The sequence below is a fragment of the Colossoma macropomum genome, unplaced genomic scaffold (genome assembly GCF_904425465.1).
Source record: "Colossoma macropomum unplaced genomic scaffold, Colossoma_macropomum, whole genome shotgun sequence".
Classification (NCBI taxonomy): Eukaryota; Metazoa; Chordata; class Actinopteri; order Characiformes; family Serrasalmidae; genus Colossoma; species Colossoma macropomum.
This window is the reverse complement of record NW_023494784.1, coordinates 42734668-42755980: the sequence shown is the minus strand read 5'-3', so window position 1 is coordinate 42755980 and position 21313 is coordinate 42734668. Positions and strand designations below refer to the sequence as shown.

The window sequence follows — 21313 nt, the reverse complement described above, 5'->3', positions numbered from 1 at the left end:
ACTGTGGAATGCCATTGCACTTCCACTCAGTGCAATGAGTCTGAAAGGATGTGTAGCTGTCAAGAAGCTGATAGTGTTCTCAGAACAATGGACTGACCACCCCAGAGTCCAGACCTCAACATCACTGAGCATGTTTTATTACTTAGATTGTGAGCAGTGGAAAATGCTAAACCAACTTCTAAGACTGAACTTTGAAGCTGTGTCTGCAGATTCTTTGAGAAACTGAAAGTGAGTCTCCTGAAAATAATGGAAGCTGTAATCAAAGTAAAGAGTGGAAATGCTAAATAATGAAAAATGCAGATATTATGTTCTGTTGTTGAGGCTTCTGTGTAATTCTCTGTTAAATAGTTTTTTGCTTTCTTCTTGACAACGAGAAACTAATAACTTGTACTTAATACCCATTTTAACTGGAAATTAAGGGTGAAGGGTGTTCTCTGACTTTTGTGTAGCACCGTATCCATATTGTCATAGGACTTTTTACAACATTAAGCCTAAAATAAAACTTAATCTAAGGAACCAAAAAGAAGTGAAAAAGAAATGATATTGTTTCTTACTTAACAAAGAAATAAACATGGAATGTTTATTTAAAAGCACTTTACAAAGTCTGGAGTGCACACACACACACACACACACACACACACACACACACACACTAGCTGACCTTTAGTGTGTTTCATAACAGACATCAACCACGTCTAATAGGACAACATCTGCTCATTAGCCGCTCTGTGTACGTTGGTGTGAACGCTCACAGCCGCATCTGTCGTGTTTGTGTGAATATTTCATGATAGAGGAGGGAAAGATTTCCACTGTCGTGAGGGACTCTCTCTCTCTCTCTCTCTCTCTCTAAGGGACTTATTTGTTCAGGTCCTCAGCTGTCAGTCAAACCTCAGAGACACCTGACAGATCTCATGGTGGATGTCTCCACATCTCCCCCAGCTGGAGTTTCTTGCTGACTGCTGTAGCTGTGCAGCTGTATGTCTTTTCTCAGAGGTGATGCTTTTCATTGCAGGCTGTGATGCTGAGTATTTCAGGCTCTGGAGGACCAAAGCGCTGCCGAGTTTAGAGTTTCTTCAGCTCTTATCAGTTCAGCTCGGGAAAACGTTGATAAACAGAAAACGAATAGAAGCATTTTGTCGCTGTGGTAACAAAACCATCTCCATTTTTGTCAGTTTTTAATATTTTCTTTTAAATAATGTGAAAACATCCATTACTCTTTACACCATAGCGCAATTTCACGCCGCATGGACCAAGAGATGGCTCAAAATGATTTGAAATAAAGCTTTGTTACATTAACTTGCACTGAAACATAAAGGATTGTTTTACCTCTCCTGTAAAGATACTTTGCTGGAGATACGAGGTTTTGATCCGACAGCGACGATGTGAGTTAATAAGCCGGCTATTCCTGCCTTTTAATCTGGCCAACTTCTTAATAACATGACTTCTTGAAGCCATTTACTTTTATTTACAATGAATGTGATCTAAAAAATGGGTCATTCTCCATTTGCAGTGGGAAACCATGTCACAAAGGTTGCAGGGCTTAAAATGATGCTTAAAATACCAGGCTCAGCTCCGAAAGTCAGTATTATACATTTACACAGTTGATCTAAGATTTAATAACACTTTCCCTTATGATTCTCTGATTTTTCTTTTTTTTTATCCTGTTTCATAGTCGCTCTGCAGCTGTAAAACAACTCGTCACAAAGCCAATTTTCTACAATTGAGAAACTATTTTTAATTTAAAACAATATTTTTAAGAGGTTTAACTTAGGCATTTGTATAAAACAGATTCATGTTTACTTTTTATATCATTAACGTTGTACTACATTTAAAAAAATATTTTATTTAAAAATAGAGATTTTGGTCACTGGTGTTATCAGGACTCTTGTATTAGATTTTAACACAGTATTTTCAGCTCTATTAAACTGCTTCTTTGGGTCGAGGCTAATCAGAGAGAAAGCGTCTCAAGGCATGAGAAGATGAGTCACACTCGCTTACTATATTTCATTAATTTATTAATCATTTTGTTTATCAAGCAGCTCATAACTTCTATCAGCCGCTGGTGTTATGTGCTTTAATGGCTGGGTAATAAAAATGTTGTCAAAATAATGCTGTATATCATTTTTATTACTGATTTTAAATAGTTGCACAAGGTCACCTGACGGCCAACGAGTCAGACAATTTACAGAATCCTCAGTTTTAACCAGAATGTCACTGGAGTCACCGTCACTGGTGTTACACCACATTCCTACAACACCAGTGACTGTAAAATATGTTTGGAATTAAGATCTCCTTTTTGCATATATGATAGTAGGAGATGTTAATGGACATATTAATATTATTTAGTTTTGGGATGAAAGAAATAGATTTTTGAAAAACAGCATCCACCCGAATTCGCACTCCAGATGGAGAACGACCCAAATGTGAAACTCTTTAGATTTTGGCTGAACCTCTCAGAAGGTCACTGACTGACTGACTGACTGACTGATACCCATTCTGAATGTGCAAACGTTGCCCAAGACGAACAATAGGTGGCGATATACATCTAGTTAATTGAACTGAGATTACTTGTGTTCACTTGTGTAACCGTCATTCTGCAGTTGCTTCATATCAGTGTGTCTACACACAGCACTTGTGTGCATGTTCCCTCCCTGCTCGATATCAATGTGACACTGCGTATCCCAGCATCCCTCCCTCCTGCCATCCTCACTTCCTGTAGCGTGTCTCATTAGCTGCGGCCCGGCTCGTCTCGCTGCTAATTGACCTTTAATTATCTCTGCGACCCCGCTGTGCAGCCGCATGCCTGTTGCCGCAGCAATGAGGACACACGCTTCGCACGGAGACCGCAGGAGCAACGGATACTCTCTAATGGACAATCATTTTCTGATGCGAGGGGGGAAAAACACTCTGCTGTGTGCCGGAGAGTTAGCTTCAAAAACATGATAGCTTTAGGAAAATAGTGTAATGAGAATCGATCGGCTGTTCGGAAAGTTCTGAAATTTATCCAGACATAAAAATCAATTGATCGGCTACCCTTGGGTTTGCCAGAGAGGAAATAAAATGTGGAAATATACAGAAAAACATTCAAAACAGTACCAGCTAGAGAGCAAGACAGTGCTAGCCTAGCATTATCTAATCCACTACAACATCAAAATGTTCTTCTGAACTGAACAAACTGCACTTCATTCTTTGTCAGAGAGCTAAACTGTCTCTGGAAGATCTAACTAATCTGAATTATCATGCTCTGGCCTTAATTGTGGTGTTTCATGGCTAGTATTGTGAGGCTTGACAAGCTAGCTAGCTAGCTTTACAGAACATTGGCAAATGTCTCATTTCGGCCTTAAAGGAAATTTCAGCAGACTCAATTTTTACATTTAGAGTATTGTAAATTTAAAATTATATTTATTTTGTATGTGTGAAAGGCCAAACAATGAGGATAGATAGTTAACATTAGCATGGTAGCAAACATTGAGTGCATTTATATGCACTTAATAATCCGATAACTGTAGAAAATCAGACTGTGTCAGTAATCTGATCAATGCATTTACATGCACTTGAGTGACCAGATAATGGGGATACTCCAGGTCTACATGAATCTGACAGTAATCAGATTTCAGCTTTGCAACCAGCCAATAAACTCACAGAAGAAGACGTGACGTAAATGAAACATAAACGTCATGCTGCGGCATATAAAACATTGCGCCACTTTACCTGAAAATATGAACACACATCATCTAGAAGATGAAGAATATTTTTATTCCTTCATTTCGTCAAGTATGTAGTCGGTGTCTACCAATTCCTGCTGAGACAGCATCACAGTGCCATGTCTCAGCCCTTTTTTATATTGTATTTTATATTGTGTCAGTCTGCGCATGTGCAAAAACAGACGGCAGTACCGGAAATAAGCAAGCAGCATTGCTGTGAGATGCAGCAAAACACTTTTGGAGCGACGCTGCTCACTTATTTCCGGTACTGCCGTCTGTTTTCGCACATGTGCAGACTGAGAGATCCGAAAGAAATCAGAGTAAGAGTTTATATGCACTGAGAAATCTGATTACTGAGATAACATCCAGCCTCTTCATCGGATTTCTTAATCAGATTTATAGACCTTACTCTGATCTAAGAAATCAGAGCAAGCTATTCACATGACCATTTGAATAATCAGATAACTGCAGAAAACCGATTATGATCTGATTATTGAGCGCATGTAAATGCGCTCACTGATGTAATCCAAGGCTGGCTTTACATGCTGAAACTTTCACGCAACTAGTTGCATGCTGTGAGTTGCCTGCAACATGATTTCCATGAAAAAACAATCACAGTCGCATGCAGCATGTTCTATTATTCCACTAGATAAACTACATTGTTCTAACTGTAAACTCAGAGTGTTCCAACTAGTTTTGATTAGCTACAGTTATTTAGAAAGAAACAGTGATTGACAGCATTTAAAAGGGCTTTCACTATTCTGCCTCTGAATATGACTGCCCCGGTCATACTTCTTTAAAAACAAAGTGAAAATTATGAACAGCTAATGCAATTTGTGGCATTTCAGGATGACTCGGCTAATACCTCAGGTCTGAAAGCCAGTTCTTGAGGTCAGCGTTTGCGCTAATCTCGTGAACTGCCTCATTTTACACTGAGTGATCTGCCCTGCGGTGTATTCTTCATGTGAACAGGATTAGGAGCACAGACGGTGAGACAGCACCGCTGATGTTAGATCAGAGAGTGTTTGGAAAGTGACGCCAGAGCGCCAGTGCTGCAGTGCGATAGCACAGCACACGCAGAGCTGCAGCGTCACAGTCTTCTCATGCTGTCTGATCAGTGCGGTGGATGTGAACAATAAGCGCAGACAGCTGATACAATATAAAAAAGGACTGAGACAAGGCACTGTGATGCTGTCACAGCAGGAATAGGAGACACCTTCAGAGGAGAGAAGACAGCTGAGATACACCAGAAGGCACACACACACACACATGCACCCCAGGGACACAGCCAAAATTTCATTAGGGGGTCCTCGCTATAGTAAGGTTGACAACCAGTAACTAACTACCTTATTGTAGCTATCATAACCAGAGAGATAATAACAAAACATTTTACATTTTGGCCACTAAAAATGCAGAGCTTTTGTCCCGAGTGGCTCCTTTGTGTTTTCTCCATCTCAATAAAGCCACCAGACCAGTTTTCCCACATCCACAAATATCCACCATTATAACAAAACAATTTCTTTTTATCCTAGGATTGCCACCTCAGCCCTATCATATTCCTTGACGGTCAATCAGTGGCTTATTTTTTTGCTAAACTCTGTCAACACGGTGAAACTTTCACACAACTAGTTGCATGTAGTGAGTTTCCTGCAACATGATTTCCATGCAACTTGACAGTCGCACAAAGAAATTCAAAAACAATCGCTGTTGCATGCAACATTCCATTACTCCACTATAAAACTGTATCGTTCTCACTGTAAGGTGTAATTTACACATTTGCATTACTTTTATTATCTTCATGTTTTTTCCAACTATCATTGCTATTCGGAATATATATATATATATATATATATATATATATATATATATATATATATATATATTCGTTTTACTTTAAAAGAAACACTACAAAAGTTACGTAAAAGTTACATTATAAGTAAAGTATGTTTTTTCTTTCTCCTGTAACATAATTTTGGAGATACAAGGTTTTTTTAACATGTTTTATAGATATATATCTCGCTGGTGTCGAGGAACAAAACCTCATATCTCTATTTTTGTTGTTTTTCAGTTTTTGACATAATTTCAAAATGGCTGTTGGCTTTTACATTGTGTGAAAATTTCATGGACCAAAATAAACGGCCCAAAATGACTCGGAGAAAAGTCTGGTTCCATTGACTTACATTAAAATTAAAGCAGGTTTTTTTCTTCTCCTGTAAAGTTATTATTTTGGAGATACACATATATATATATATATATATATATATATATATATATATATATATATATATATTTTTTTTTTCATTCAATTGGAGGCCAAATGAATTCGAGCTCTGTGTAAAATCTAGGGGGCATCAGGAGAGGACAACAAATCTAGCTATTAGCTGTTGAGATTAGCAGGCTAGCTACCACAGCTGGTTACAGAAATGTTAGCTTTGAGAACTGTTTGTCATTATGGCTCAGGGAACTGACAAAATGAAAAAATACCAACCTTGAGCCTTTTCAAACCTTCAAACTGCTCAGTAAGCGATCTTTTTTATCTTCTGTTTTGTCCACTGATCTGGTGAAATCAATGGTTCCAAAGTGTGTGTTTCAACGTGATCAGGAGATGCATTGTAGGCATTTTGATTGGCTGTTTCATCAAACTTTTTATGAAGCTGTTGCGGCTGTGTTTCGAGTGAGTTGCAGGATGCTTTATGGCATGCAACTCAAATGCAATTTAGTTTCTTGTAGGTTTCAAGCAACTAAAGTTGAATGAATTTTTTGCCATGTAAAACCAGCCTAAAGTCGATTGACGTCAGCTTAGCTACAGAATCTTCTCGGTTATCTTGTTGCAGTGCTGCCTAGTGGCTAAACATGTCACCAACAGTGCACCTTTCTGAAACAACTGTTCTTCCACTGAAGATAGTCTGTATTAACTGACTGACCACTTCATTAAGTACACTCTTTGTCCATTTTTTAGCTCCACTGACTACATAGGAGCACTTTGTAGTTCTACTGTGTCTGATCCACTCAGACCAGCGCAACACACACTAACACACCACCACCACGTCAGTGTCACTGCAGTGCTGAGAATGACCCACCACCCAAGTGATACCTGCTCCGTGGGGGTCCTCTGGGGGTCCTGACCACTGAAGAACAGAGTAAAAGAGGGCTGACAAAGAAAGAGAAACAGATGGACTACAGTCTGTAACTGTAGAACTACAAAGTGTTCCTTTATGGTCAGTAGAGCTGATAAAATGGACAAAGAGTGTAGATACAAGGAGGTGTACTTAATGAAGCAGCTGGCCATTGTATACCTGTGGTTGGATATTATAACTGTATAAAATGATTGGATAAAAATGAAGCAGTTTAACCTGCATAAGAAATGCAAAAATCCTTGGATCAGGACAACTTTTTCTAGAAATCCAAGCATTTCTTCGCAGTCTTCCACACGTTCATTCTTAATCTGGACTAAATCGTTTAAAAACGCAATATTTAGACTTGTTAATTAAAGCCTGATAAAGATTGAAGTCAAGCAATGATAAAAATCTTGTATTGTGTGTATTCTCTGGATAAACTAGCATAATGATGGAGTGAATGCAACACCTTGTTTTTTTGGTACTGAAGCAAGCCTGGTCACTGTAAACACACATATATACAACATTTATACTGGCCACTAATTCTCAATGTTGACCACAAATTCATTGGCTTGTTTTTTTTTATATTTTTATTTATGTTTTTTTTTTTAATTATTGTCTTTCCAGTCTTTGATAAACAGAAATTTTGAACACAACAAATTATGTCACATTTCTCCAGGACCCATAGTGGCTATTCGGCTGGAGAAATGTAAAATGACTCTAATATTTTTATGTATAATATAACTAGGGCAATGTTATCTCTCTGTATATGAAATGTCCTTATACTTCCCCTCATTGGCCACTTTATTAGAAACCCTGACCTTCCCCTCACTGTCCTCTTGAAGTGTTGTGACTCTGTGTTGAGCTGCTAGTGAGCAATGAGGGCTGAAAGGGGGGATGCTGTGAAAATAGTTCACACCTTTCCGCAAAGACGGCCATGCCGGGATAAAATGGACATCAGCTTTCTTGATGCAAAAGACAGTGTTCTACTATAATAAAAAGCATTTAAACACAATGAAACTTTTGACCTGCTTCCTCACACACAAAGAAGAAAATCCAGTTCACTTCTGGTTTTGTAAATCATCCACACTTCCATTGAAATATATATCAACATTACCGAAGAAAAAATGGAGAAAAAATGAACTGATGGAGCTCCAGAACAGGTGGACACTGCATTTTATGGCTACTCGGAAAAGGGTTTCTGCCATGTGAGCGGTCTACCTGCCATAAGATGTAAGCCTGAGTTCTCCAATATTAGCTAGAAACTAGAAACTTGTACCCTCTACTTCCCTTCAATGGCCACTTTATTAGAAACCCTGACCTACTACCTCCCTTCACTGGCCACTTTATTAGAAACTCTGACCTTGTACTTCTCTTCACTGGCCACTTTATTAGAAACCCTGACCTTCTACCTCCCCTCACTGGCCACTTTATTAGAAACTCTGACCTTGTACTTCTCTTCACTGGCCACTTTATTAGAAACCCTGACCTACTACCTCCCTTCACTGGCCACTTTATTAGAAACTCTGACCTTGTACTTCTCTTCACTGGCCACTTTATTAGAAACTCTGATCTCTAAAGTGACTGTTATGCAGCTTCTCCATTTGCATGTTAAACTCACCGTTCAGAGAGCCACTGAGAAGAGCAAAGTGGTCTATTTTTCTGCGGGGTGGGCTCAAGCATGTAGGGCTGCACCACACTGATTGGCCTATCACCTACCACTGCCACTAGAGCAGGGTTGTTTACGTCGCTGGGAGACACCACTGTCAATCATTTTGCTCTGACACGTCCACACAGTTCAGCTCGGGATTTTGGAGCGTCTATGTACTATCAAATGCATTCATTTATATTTATCTCTTGACAATAGCACTGGTAAATGCTTTCTCTGCAGCACATTTTTACTACTACAACAAAAAAATCAACATTTGAAGCCATGTTGATTTTTAAAGTGGAAAAAAGGCACAGAAATATAAGAACTCAGTCCATTTAGGTTCATCCAGTATTGTGAGATTGAATCGTATTCCATTTTATAACATTTTCATTGGCTTCAGGGGTTTCTGGCTTCCAAGTGAGAAGGCCTAGGCCCCCCGTAACTACGGCAACTCTAGTTTATAAGCATTTTCAAGCAGCACCTTTTCCCTGAATGTGTTGTTTACATATGTGCAGTCAGATTTGAGTTTTCAGCGGCGGTGAATTACTGTTTTTATCTCCTTTGAAATTAGCACATCTCTGCAAACTCGGGTCAGTGCTGTTAACATAGCGGCCAGAACTACCGTCCAATTTTGTGAACGCTCTCTTGTTAGAACACCCTTTTGTCGTTTTCACACATAATGCAAAATAAAAGGTAATCTGACAACACATTTTCACAACGTGCTGAAAATCAGTGTTGAAAGTAGAGTTTAAAAAGTATCATCTCAGGACAAACCGTCATTTTGATGTTTGATTATACATTCCTGCTCTGTTTCTTCATCTATCCCTGTATTACTGGACAGTTTGTTGTGAAAAGTAAGCACAAATTTTTTCTGTTATCCTACATTTTTCTTGCATTTATTTTCCTGTGTAAAACTACTTGAACTTCCAATTCCCCTCACTGACCACTTTATGAGAAACCCTGACCTTCTACTTCCCCACACTGGCCACTTTATTAGAAACCCTGACTTTTTACTTCCCCTCACTGGCCACTTTATTAGAAACCCTGGCTTTCTACCTCCCTTCACTGGCCACGTTTTTAGAAATCCTGACCTTCTACTTTCCCTCACTAGCCACTTTATTAGAAACCCTGACCTTCTACTTCACCTCACTGGCTTCTACTTCCCCTCACTGGCCACTTTATTAGAAACCCTGACCTTCTACCTTCTACTGGCCACTTTATTAGAAACCCTGACCTTCTACTTCCCCTCACTGGCTTCTACTTCCCCTCACTGGCCACTTTATTAGAAACCATGACCTTCTACTTCCCCTCACTGGCCACTTTATTAGAAACCCTGACCTACAACCTCCCTTCACTGACCACTTCTACTTCCCCTCACTGGCTACTTCTAATTCCCTTCACTGGCCACTTTATTAGAAACTCTGACCTTCTACTGCCCCTCACTGGCCACTTTATTAGAAACCCAGACCTTCTACTTCCCCTCACCGGCCACTTTATTAGAAACCCTGACCTTCTACTATCCCTCACTGGCCTCTTTATGAGAAACCCTGACCTTCTACTTCCTCTCACTGGCCACTTTATTAGAAACCATGACCTTCTACTTCCCCTCACTGGCCACTTTATTAGAAACCCTGACCTACTACCTCCCTTCACTGACCACTTCTACTTCTCCTCACTGGCTACTTCTAATTCCCTTCACTGGCCACTTTATTAGAAACTCTGACCTTCTACTGCCCCTCACTGGCCACTTTATTAGAAACCCTGACCTTCTACTTCCCCTCACCGGCCTCTTTATTAGAAACCCTGACCTTCTACTTCCCCTCACTGGCCTCTTTATTAGAAACCCTGACCTTCTACTTCCCCTCACTGGCCTCTTTATTAGTGTAGTGTATATTCCATCTACCGCGTCCTTTCACTCACTGGCTGCTTTATTAGAGACCCTGACCTTCTGTGAAAAGTAAGCACAAATTTTTTCTGTTATCCTACATTTTTCTTGCATTTATTTTCCTGTGTAAAACACTTCTACTTGAACTTCCAATTCCCCTCACTGACCACTTTATGAGAAACCCTGACCTTCTACTTCCCCACACTGGCCACTTTATTAGAAACCCTGACTTTTTACTTCCCCTCACTGGCCACTTTATTAGAAACCCTGGCTTTCTACCTCCCTTCACTGGCCACGTTTTTAGAAATCCTGACCTTCTACTTTCCCTCACTAGCCACTTTATTAGAAACCCTGACCTTCTACTTCACCTCACTGGCTTCTACTTCCCCTCACTGGCCACTTTATTAGAAACCCTGACCTTCTACCTTCTACTGGCCACTTTATTAGAAACCCTGACCTTCTACTTCCCCTCACTGGCTTCTACTTCCCCTCACTGGCCACTTTATTAGAAACCATGACCTTCTACTTCCCCTCACTGGCCACTTTATTAGAAACCCTGACCTACAACCTCCCTTCACTGACCACTTCTACTTCTCCTCACTGGCTACTTCTAATTCCCTTCACTGGCCACTTTATTAGAAACTCTGACCTTCTACTGCCCCTCACTGGCCACTTTATTAGAAACCCAGACCTTCTACTTCCCCTCACCGGCCACTTTATTAGAAACCCTGACCTTCTACTATCCCTCACTGGCCTCTTTATGAGAAACCCTGACCTTCTACTTCCTCTCACTGGCCACTTTATTAGAAACCATGACCTTCTACTTCCCCTCACTGGCCACTTTATTAGAAACCCTGACCTACTACCTCCCTTCACTGACCACTTCTACTTCTCCTCACTGGCTACTTCTAATTCCCTTCACTGGCCACTTTATTAGAAACTCTGACCTTCTACTGCCCCTCACTGGCCACTTTATTAGAAACCCTGACCTTCTACTTCCCCTCACCGGCCTCTTTATTAGAAACCCTGACCTTCTACTTCCCCTCACTGGCCTCTTTATTAGAAACCCTGACCTTCTACTTCCCCTCACTGGCCTCTTATTAGAAACCCTGACCTTCTACTTCCCCTCACTGGCCTCTTTATTAGAAACCCTGACCTTCTACTTCCCCTCACTGGCCTCTTTATTAGAAACCCTGACCTTCTACTATTCCAAAAAAGTGTGGTAAATAAATTTTAGAAACTTGACAAACCGGCTGCAGTTTGCCGAATGTGTTAAAGCTGTAAGCCACAGAAGTGTGTATGACTGAGTCTGAGTGAGAAATAAACAAAGTGTCACACATTTGATGTGAAAGCCCTTGTGGTGGAAGCATCTGCCTTTAAACGTATTACCTACCCATCAAACAGCATTCAGAATGAGCGTGATTGCTGGGATTAGAGCAGTAGTTGAGTTCAGCTCCATGTTTGAAGCATTAGTACAGTCTCAAACATAAAAGGGATGGAGAAATCCCCCCAAAGCTCATTTTTGTGATTCACTCTGATGGGGTTTGTGTAATTTCTTTTGTTTCTTTTTCCCTTACAGCAAAATAATATCTTAGCCAAGTGAAAACATCTTGAATGTGGGGAATTTACACTCACTGGCCATGTCCAGTGTATATTCCATCTACCGCGTCCTTTCACTCACTGGCTGCTTTATTAGAGACCCTGACCTTCTACTTCTCCTTACTGGCCACTTTACTAGAAATGTCTACCCTCTACTTCCCCTCACTGGCCACTTTACTAGAAACTTGTACCCTCTACTTCCCCTCACTGGCCACTTTATTAGAAACCCAGACCTTCTACTTCCCCTCACTGGCCACTTTACTAGAAACTTGTACCCTCTACTTCCCCTCACTGGCCACTTTACTAGAAACTTGTATCCTCTACTTCCCCTCACTGGCCACTTTATTAGAAACCCTGACCTACTACCTCCCTTCACTGGCCATTTTATTAGAAACTCTGACCTTGTGCTTCCCCTCACTGGCCACTTTATTAGAAACCCTGACCTACTACTTCCCATGCCTGGCCACTTTATTAGAAACTTCTATCTTCTATTTCCCCTCACTGGCCACTTTATTAGAAACCGTGTACTTCTACTTTCCCTCACAGACCACTTTACGAGGAACCTTGACCTTCTACTTCCCCTCACTGACCACTTTATTAGAAACCCTGACCTTCTACTTCCCCTCACTGACCACGTTATTAAAAACCCTGACCTCCTACTTTCCCTCACTGGCCACTTTATTAGAAACACCTACCTCCTCCTTCCACTCACTGCCCACTTTGTAAGAAATACCTACTTCCACTCACAGATTGTAGCCCATCTGTTGTCAAGCACAATTTGTTCTGCACTCTTGACCCCATTTATCACTGGCCAGTTTCTGACCACGCAACCACTGTTGACCAAACTGCAGTAGCTGGGGTTTTTACACACACATCAGAGTCACTGCTAGGTTAAGAGTGGACAACCACCCTGAAATATCTAGCCAACAGAAGCTCTGTGGTAAGAAACCACTGATAAAAGAGCAGAGGATGGCTGAGACAAACTGTGCCTCAACAGATGGACTACAGTCTCTAACTGTACACCAGCAAGGTGGAGCTGCAAGGGAGGGGTTTCTGATAAAGTGGCCAGGATACGTGTCCTATATTTCTCATTCTTTCACTTAGTAAAACACTGTTCAACCTGTTTCTAGATGCTTTTTGCTTATTTTAATTATTTAAATCCTATAAGCATAGGCACAGTTATGCGCTAATGAAATATGATAATTTCACTTAATTTAAGTAAAAACATTTAAAAATAGGTGGAATTATCTTATAATAATCTCACAATCTCAAGAAATATAAACTATATTGTCCACACTCAAGATGTTTCAACACGCTAAGACATCACCAGTTCATGTGGTCAGCTGTGACACAAACCTGCTGAGAACAGAAATCACAAAAACGCTGGAATAATATTTCACAATTTAGGCAGCGGAAACGAGGAACAGAAATTGGCACTTAAAAAGGCACTGCGTCTTCTTCATTACTGGACAATCACAGAGTGACAGGTCCATTTGAAGTCACCAATTTCTGCTCAGGAAAAAGCAATCAAATCAAATCAAGTCAGTGAACATGGCTAGTGGTTACCTACCCTCTTCCTAACTTCTATCCCCTTGTGACTGGACAACATGCAAAAGGTGGGTAAGGGAGGGGGGGGGTTGGAAAGGGAGGAATAAGGGGAGGAGGGGTGAAGGTAGTAGGGTGGGGGTCATCAGTTCTGGTCTAGGGGGGCCACCATTCAGCAGAGTTTGGTGATTTCAATGCACTAATATACCTACTAAATGATTCTTTATGAAACAATGCATTGGGGGATGTTTGAGGCCCCTAGGATTTTTCCTTATGCTAAATAGTCAATGCATAAGCTAGCCTATTAATTACTGACCATTGCTACCTTTTTGATGGCACAAGCCTCAATCAGACGGAACATGAGTGAAAATTGCTTGTCAAAAATGTCTGTAGTCGCCCTAGAATCCACCTTCAATGCTCCATCAGCAACATAGCAGCACCCTAACAATCAATCGGAAAAAACATGCAAATTGATTAGCAACAAACTAGCAACCACCTAGGACACCATAGCTACTGTATAGCACCTGGGGTAACATAGCAACCACCTGTTAATACCCTAGGAACCAGTTTGGATGCAATAGCAACCACTTAGCACCACTCTAATAACTGCCCAGCAATATCCTAGCAACAACTTACCAACCACCTAACAACTGCCTTGCAATACCCTAGTAACAACTTACCAATTACCTAACAACCACCTAGCGCAACCCTAGCAACAACTTACCAACCACCTAACAACTGCCATGCAATACCCTAGCAACAACTTATCAACCACCTAACAACTGCCTTGCAATACCCTCACAACAACTTACCAACCACCTAACAACTTTCTTGCAATACCATAGCAACAACTTATCAACCACCTAACAACTGCCTTGCAATACCCTAGCAACAACTTACCAACCACCTAACAACTGCCATGCAATACCATAGCAACAACTTACCAACCACCTAAAAACTTTCTTGGAATACCATAGCAACAACTTACCAACCACCTAGCAATACCCTAGCAACAGCTAACCATAGATAGATAGCTGTATTGCTCTATGCGCTTTTCACTTGCTCTGTTTGTTCAGGTATCTATGATTTGTATAACTATGATTTGTGTTACTGATTTCTAAATCAATGCAGATCAATCATCACCTTCAGATCAATGCAGGCATGTTACAGCAGGGAAGTGACCAAACTGTGCCATTGGCGGCCCACCAGGCCCAGAGTTGAGCCTCCTGTTGTAGAGGGATAGAGGGAGAGAGGGAGAACAGGCACACACCTTCGGTGAGGGAGGACACAGGCAAAGAGACCTCCATGCATGCGGCGGACTGGGCCTTGCGGAAGGGCGGTCGGCCGGGCCCCCTGCGGCTGAGGCGCGGCCCCTCGGGGCCCCCAGGGACACGGGGCCTCCCGGGCACGCAGGGCTGGGAGGTCGGGCTAGTGCAATGTCCATTCACATGATCTGTAAGAACGGGCAGAGCATTAGCACGAACGGAACTGAGGTTAGAAAATCTATGAGAGGAGGAAGAGAGAGAGAGAGAGAGAGAGAGAGAGAGAGAGAGAGAGAGAGATAGAGAAGAGAGTGAGACAAAAGAGAGAGGGAGATAACAGAGAGAAAGAAAGAGATGTGAAGGTCATAAAATGGGAAAGAAAAGAGAGAGAGAGAGAGAAAGAGAGAGACAACAGAGAAAGAAAGAAAAGAGGTGAAGATAAAACGAGAGAGAGACAGAGAAAAAAACAGAGAATAAGAAAGAGATGGGAAAGAAAAAAAGACAAGTAGAGAGACAGAGAGAGAGAAAGAAATGTAGAGGGACGAGAGAGGCAGTTAAGGAGAAATGGTCATATATAATAGCAGCATTGTCAGTGCAAGCTGATGAGGAAAACAAAGGAGAAGGTGAACCAGGAAAAGAAAGCAAGGAACAAAGGAAAAGAGGATAATAAAGAGGTAATGGCAGAGTTGTTACTAGCTAGAAATGAGCATTCACAGGGAATTTCTCATCCTCACTCAGCCTTCACAAAGAAAAAGTAGCAGATTTCTGGAAAATCAAAGCAGATTTTATTGGTGAAGAAGGCTGGAGAGATCTAGGAATATCTGCAGTAGAGCTTTTAACTGACTCGTCCTCCTTCTTCGAGTTGTGAAGGAGAACACGTCTCTGATTACTTTCAACTCTTGCCTTTCTCAGGATCTGAAGAGCATTGTCGTATATAGTTACTCAATGAGAGAGTATGCTGTGAAGTCAGCGCAGTACAAACACATTGTTAATTTGAGCTACTTACTTCTCCTGGAAAGTTTTTTAAACACTGGCCTATACAAGCCCCGCCCCCAAATCCATTCTGTCATAGCTACTGCAAGGCTGGTCAGTAAGATTCATCTGCTTGGGGAAGGGGTCCAAAGCACAACCCACGTTACCAAATGTTCTTCCACATTATGTGCAATTGCATGTTTCCACCAGAGAGGTCTCCAAATTCCCAAAACCTACATAGTGTAGCTTTAAACTCAGCAAATAAATAGAAATTGTGCACAGAAATTTGAAGATATGAAGGTAAGGGGAAATGACCTGCCCCAGGTGGAGGAGTTTAAGTATCTCGGGGTCTTATTCACGAGTGATGGGAAGAGGGATCGTGAGATCGGCCGCAGGCTGGGACAGGCGGCAGCAGTAATGCGGTCACTGTACCAGACTGTAGTGGTGAAGAGGGAGCTGAGCCATAAGGCAAAGCTCTCTGTTTACCGGTCGGTCTACATCCCGACCCTCACCTGTGGTCATGAGCTGTGGGTAATGACCGAAAGAATGAGATCACAAATACAAGCAGCGGAAATTAGTTTTCTTCACAGGGTGGTGGGCTACACTCTACTTGACAGGGTGAGGAGCTTGGTCATCCGGGAGGAACTTGGAGTAGAGTCGCTTCAGGTGTCAGTTCAGGTGGTTCGGGCATCTGATCCGGATGCCCCCTGGACGCCTCCCGGTGGGGGTGTATCAGGCACGGCCTACTGGGACGAGACCCCGGGGTTGAGGAGGTATTATATATATGCTGGAGGGATTATATCTCCAAGTTGGCCTGGGAGTGGCTGGGGGTCACTGCTGGGGAATGAGCTGGAGGAAGTTGCGGGGGACAGGGTCGTCTGGGATTCTCTGCTCTCCCAACTGCTAACGCAACCCTATCTGGATTAAGCGGTTAACGATGATGATGATGATGATGAATTTGAAGATAAATGTTTAAGGTTGGTCCCTGTAGAGGATATGTTAATGTGTTTCCAATCATTTTTCAAAACATGTTATTTGATCAGGGTGTTCACACTTTTGCATATGATTATATGAATTTTGGTAAAAATTTGAGCTGCAGCTTCTCGATAAAGTTGGTCTAAGCTCAAAACAGTAGCTACGGAAGAATGCATTTGTGGGTGGAGCATGGATAGCTCAACTGATATGGTAATAAATGATTATTAAACTTCTGCAGATTAGTCTTTCTTTTGTGGCATTATTAAAGGCTGGTGGTTTGGTGAGTAGGACTGAGGATGAGGAAGCCCAGAGGTGGAGCCCAGTCCGCGGGCGTCTACATGTTCGTTTCCCCTGGCCTGCACCGAGGGTCTGGATCATGGACATTCTGATAGAATTGTGAGTGATTTTATGGCATTTAGGATGTATCTGGTACACTCCAGGGGAAACCGGAGAACAATAGAGGACTATGGGGAGCATTTATAACCAGCCTGGCTCTAAACACCTACATACATGCTCTCCAACATACACACACACACATACACACACACACACACACCAGTTCAAAAGACTCACACACGTTTTACCAAACACATCGTTTCTCAGGAGCTGCAGCACTTCAAAACTAACGCCTACAACTCCTTTCATTTCTACATCAGTCTAACTTGCAATTGGTCTTTTCTTCTCAGAATAAATCAACATTTCCATATTACACATTCATCTACATTCAACCTTCCTTTGAATTAAGAGCAAACCCTTGAGCTTGAATGCATATTTTTATATGATTTGAACCCAAATAAAAGCCTTTAGCCTCAACAGTCCATTCTTCTGTCGCAGTATGAACCGCACCTGCTGAAAGAAAGTCGTTATTACTTAACTTTACACAGAGGTCATTTGGAAAGGAAGTGGTCAGCTCTCAGCGGGAAAGGTATGTTAGTTCAGCCGAGTGGCCCAGTCACACTAGCTTTTGTCAGCGCAATTTTGCGAGTGAAATTACATTCATTTCGAAGTGATTCGAATCGATGAGTAGAAACTTAAAGTTCAGTGGAATTGAAATCTTCGACTAATAGGACTACTGCCTCGTCTGCATTAAACTCTGGAGGGGCAGGACTTCGTATAGCAGCATTGAAGGTCCAAAATGGAGAAATCGTGAATTTTAGCAGTGTATAAGCAAAAGTCTTTTCATAATTCTTTACAACTGGCTATAAATAAATGAGAGAGCATGATACACAGTCAGTTTAGAGGCTGCATTTAATAGTATATTTTTTGTGATTTTGCTGTTTATGGTAGACAAGTTAAGCAGCTTGCTAACTGCTATGTTAACTGCTTGGCTATATGCTACATGCCTTTTCTTCTGTGCTTTTACCAAAGATGTTCTCCTCAAGACTCAGTCGAGTTGAGTCTTTACCAGATCATTTTAGTTTAGCTTCTGAAGGACAGAGTGAAGCGCCACACGCAATAAATGAAGTGTTTAAAGGAAAGAGGCAAAATAACTGGACACGGCTGGTTAGGCTGTAGTTTGTATAGCAAAGATGCTAGCTAGCTAGCATAACCACTAATCCAGCTGAAGTTTGTTTAAAAGGAGCATGATATGTAACTTAGCTTACATTAGTTAGCTACTTCAGCTAAATTAGATATTGCGCTAGATAGCATACTTGCTATCCCCAGTTAGCAAAATGTATTTGGCCGACTTGTGGACCGCATCCTTGGGTTTGTTCTGACCCAGTATACAGCTGGTTCCTCGGCCAAAATCTGGCCCAGACACTGTAAAGCAGGTAGAACTAATGGATGTGGCCCAAATCTGGCCCAAATTCATTGGTGGCCCACAACATGCATGCCAGAATTGGCTTACAAATATTGACATGAGGCAAAACCATATGAAGCTGTCCAGCATCTGGAAAGCAGGCATAACATCTGCCTGGTGGTCAACCAAGAACTGTGTAGGAAAAATAGAATTGGCCCAAAACTGTCTGCTATCTGGGTCCAAACTTAATGCTGACAAACCATTTCAAGTTGTTTAGTCTATTTCCTTTCCTTTCATGTTGTTTAGTCTATTTCCTTTCCTTTCAAGTTGTTTAGTCTATTTTCTTCCCTTTCAAGTTGTTTAGTCTATTTCCTTTCCTTTCAAGTAGTTTAGTCTATTTCCTTCCCTTTCAAGTTGTTTAGTCTATTTCTTTTTCTTTTAAGTTGTTTAATTTATTTCCTTTCCTTGTTTTAATGCAGGGAGCACTTCATCCTGTCCTTCAGACTGAAGGTTTGTCTATTATGAAAGGCATTGCAGACTGCGCACCCACATAGCAAAGAGGCCAGAAGACGTCAAGAAGTCAAACTCGTAACTTTATTGACATTAAGGTTGGGGGTCCTAATTTACTCTGTCTTCGAGTCAAGATGCAAGTTAGTTACGGGTGGTCTCTAGCTTTCAGTGCATATCGTTGATACGTTTGTTAGCTTGCTAAATGCACCAAAATGGAGGCTTATTTTTATCGTGAAGCTTCCGGAGCAGCTGTGGTCATTTTATGAGGCAACGCAAACTGCAAATTTCTAGTGTGACTAAGGCTTAAGCATGAGAGAAAGAACAGATAGGAGCAGGAAGAAGAGGACGACAGGGAAGAATTTGCAAAATAGAGTGACAGAGCACTTCTGAGAATATAGAAGAATGGTCCAATCACAATGAAGCAAGACCACTTGCAGACAATCAGTGCATGGCTGTTCTGAAGGAGAGGATGGTCCAATCACGATGGAGCAGGCTTTTGTAGAGTTAAAGAATGGTCCAATAGGGTTAGAGCATGGCAACTTTGAGGTATAGAATGGTCCAATTAGGATGGAGCAAGGCCATTTAGAGGTAAATGAACCAATCGCGATAGAGCGAGAGCGAGTTTTCAGAGCAAGGCTTTAGTAAAGAATGAGTTACAATGAGGTACAAACCACCTTCGTAAACACTTGCAAAATGTACACGTAGAAAGAACTGATAGAAAAGTGAACGAAAACAGATTTTAGGGGCCCGACACAGAAACGTGAGAAAGTGAAAAAGTGCAACGAACACAAAACAAACCGAAAGTTCCTCAGCATGGTGTCGGAACAGAACGATGAAGAGAAAAGTAGATGAGTGGAAAGAAAGAAAACGAAAACGAAGTTTAAAAAAAAAAAAACTGCTCGCTTTCGGCCTACCGTACCAAGATCAGTCTTAAGATCAGTGGGTAGACTTAACTTTCTGCCTGGTCCCTTTACTGAAAAGAAAGAAACAGGAAAGAAGGGAGTAATTAATCAATTAAACAAAACAAAACAAAAAAAAAGCAAAATGGCACCGGAAAAGAAAAGACAAGAACGGATGCGGGAGCAAGGAAATAAGTGGGGGAAATAAATGGATAGAATCAGTATTCACTCGTGCAGTGGTGCATACTGACATGACAGTTCGTGCCACTTCATGCCCAATCACGTTCCACCACCAGAAAACAGAGAGTCCACTGAGATAAACTATGCTGACCCCTTAACCCTTTGATTATTATTCACTTATTGATCTTAAAGCGGACCCAGAGTTTTAGAAATTTCTGCATTATTCCGTCGTTGAGGTGTAAGTCATTCAGAGTGGTTTGATGGTCCCCAACCCTGGTTCTACAGAGTTACCTTCCAGCAGAGCCCAGTTCCAACCACAATTTGCCACACCTGCTCCAGCTAATCAACCTCTTTCCAAGTCCCTGATTGGTAAAAATTAGTAGCAGAATTTTAAAATGTATCCTAAAAGATACAGGCAGCCAGTGCAGTTCTTTCTAAAGAGGAGTGATCTGATCTCTCTGTTTTGTTTTTGTTAGGATCCGTGCCGCTACACTGTGTACAAGTCTTAAAGGATGTATTGTTTTCTTAGGAAGCCCAGCAAGAAGAGCATTACAGTAATCAACTCTGCTTGAACAAGTTTCTCTGTGTTGCTCTGAGATAGAAAAGGCTGAGCGATATTTCTCAAATGATAAAACTACTTTAGTGATTACATACAGGATAAAACAGAGCTCAGAGTCTAAGATCACACCCAGGTTCAGCTTCAGGTTTGGTATACAGATCTAAAGAGACTTCTCATAGAGGCTTTTTCACTGAGTTTAGTACAGAGGATCAGTATTTCAGTTTTTTCTAGATTTAGTTGACATCCACTGAGAAATATCTGACACACCACTGGTCAGCCTGTCAACAGAGTCTTGATTGTCAGAAGGAATGGAAATGTATGAATCTGTGCCATCAGCATAGCTATGAAAATTGATGTTTCCCACTGACATCACCTAGAAACAACATGTATATAAAAAAAAGCAAAGGCCCTAAAACTGAACCTTGTGGGACTCCACAAGAAATGTTACCTTTTATTGATGAACGATTTCCCTAGATATCCAAACTAATGCCACCAAGGTCTGAGGAAATTACAAAGCAAAGCACAACTTTACCGACTGTGGAGTTCACGTTCCAAACACACAGCTTACTGACAATTGTTGTCATGGAGACTGTGTGGGCGTACCTGCTGTAGGATGGGTTTTTCAACAGCCTGAATGGGCTGTAGGCTGAACTTGAGGTGTGTTCAACAGACACGTCATCTCCTGTATGCAGAGTAATACAACTATACACAGTTT

General features: G+C 41.4%; 1 protein-coding gene across 1 annotated transcript in view; it reads right to left on the bottom strand.

The window, feature by feature from the left end:
- stxbp5l (syntaxin binding protein 5-like) overlaps window positions 1-21313 on the bottom strand; it is a 262054-nt gene that overhangs the window by 15815 nt on the left and 224926 nt on the right. The window contains exons 22-23 of the mRNA XM_036571863.1: window positions 19880-19933; window positions 14771-14953 (exon numbers count right to left, since the gene is read on the bottom strand). Of these exons, the coding sequence (XP_036427756.1) occupies window positions 14771-14953; window positions 19880-19933 (237 nt within the window). The remainder of the gene's footprint in view (window positions 1-14770; window positions 14954-19879; window positions 19934-21313) is intronic.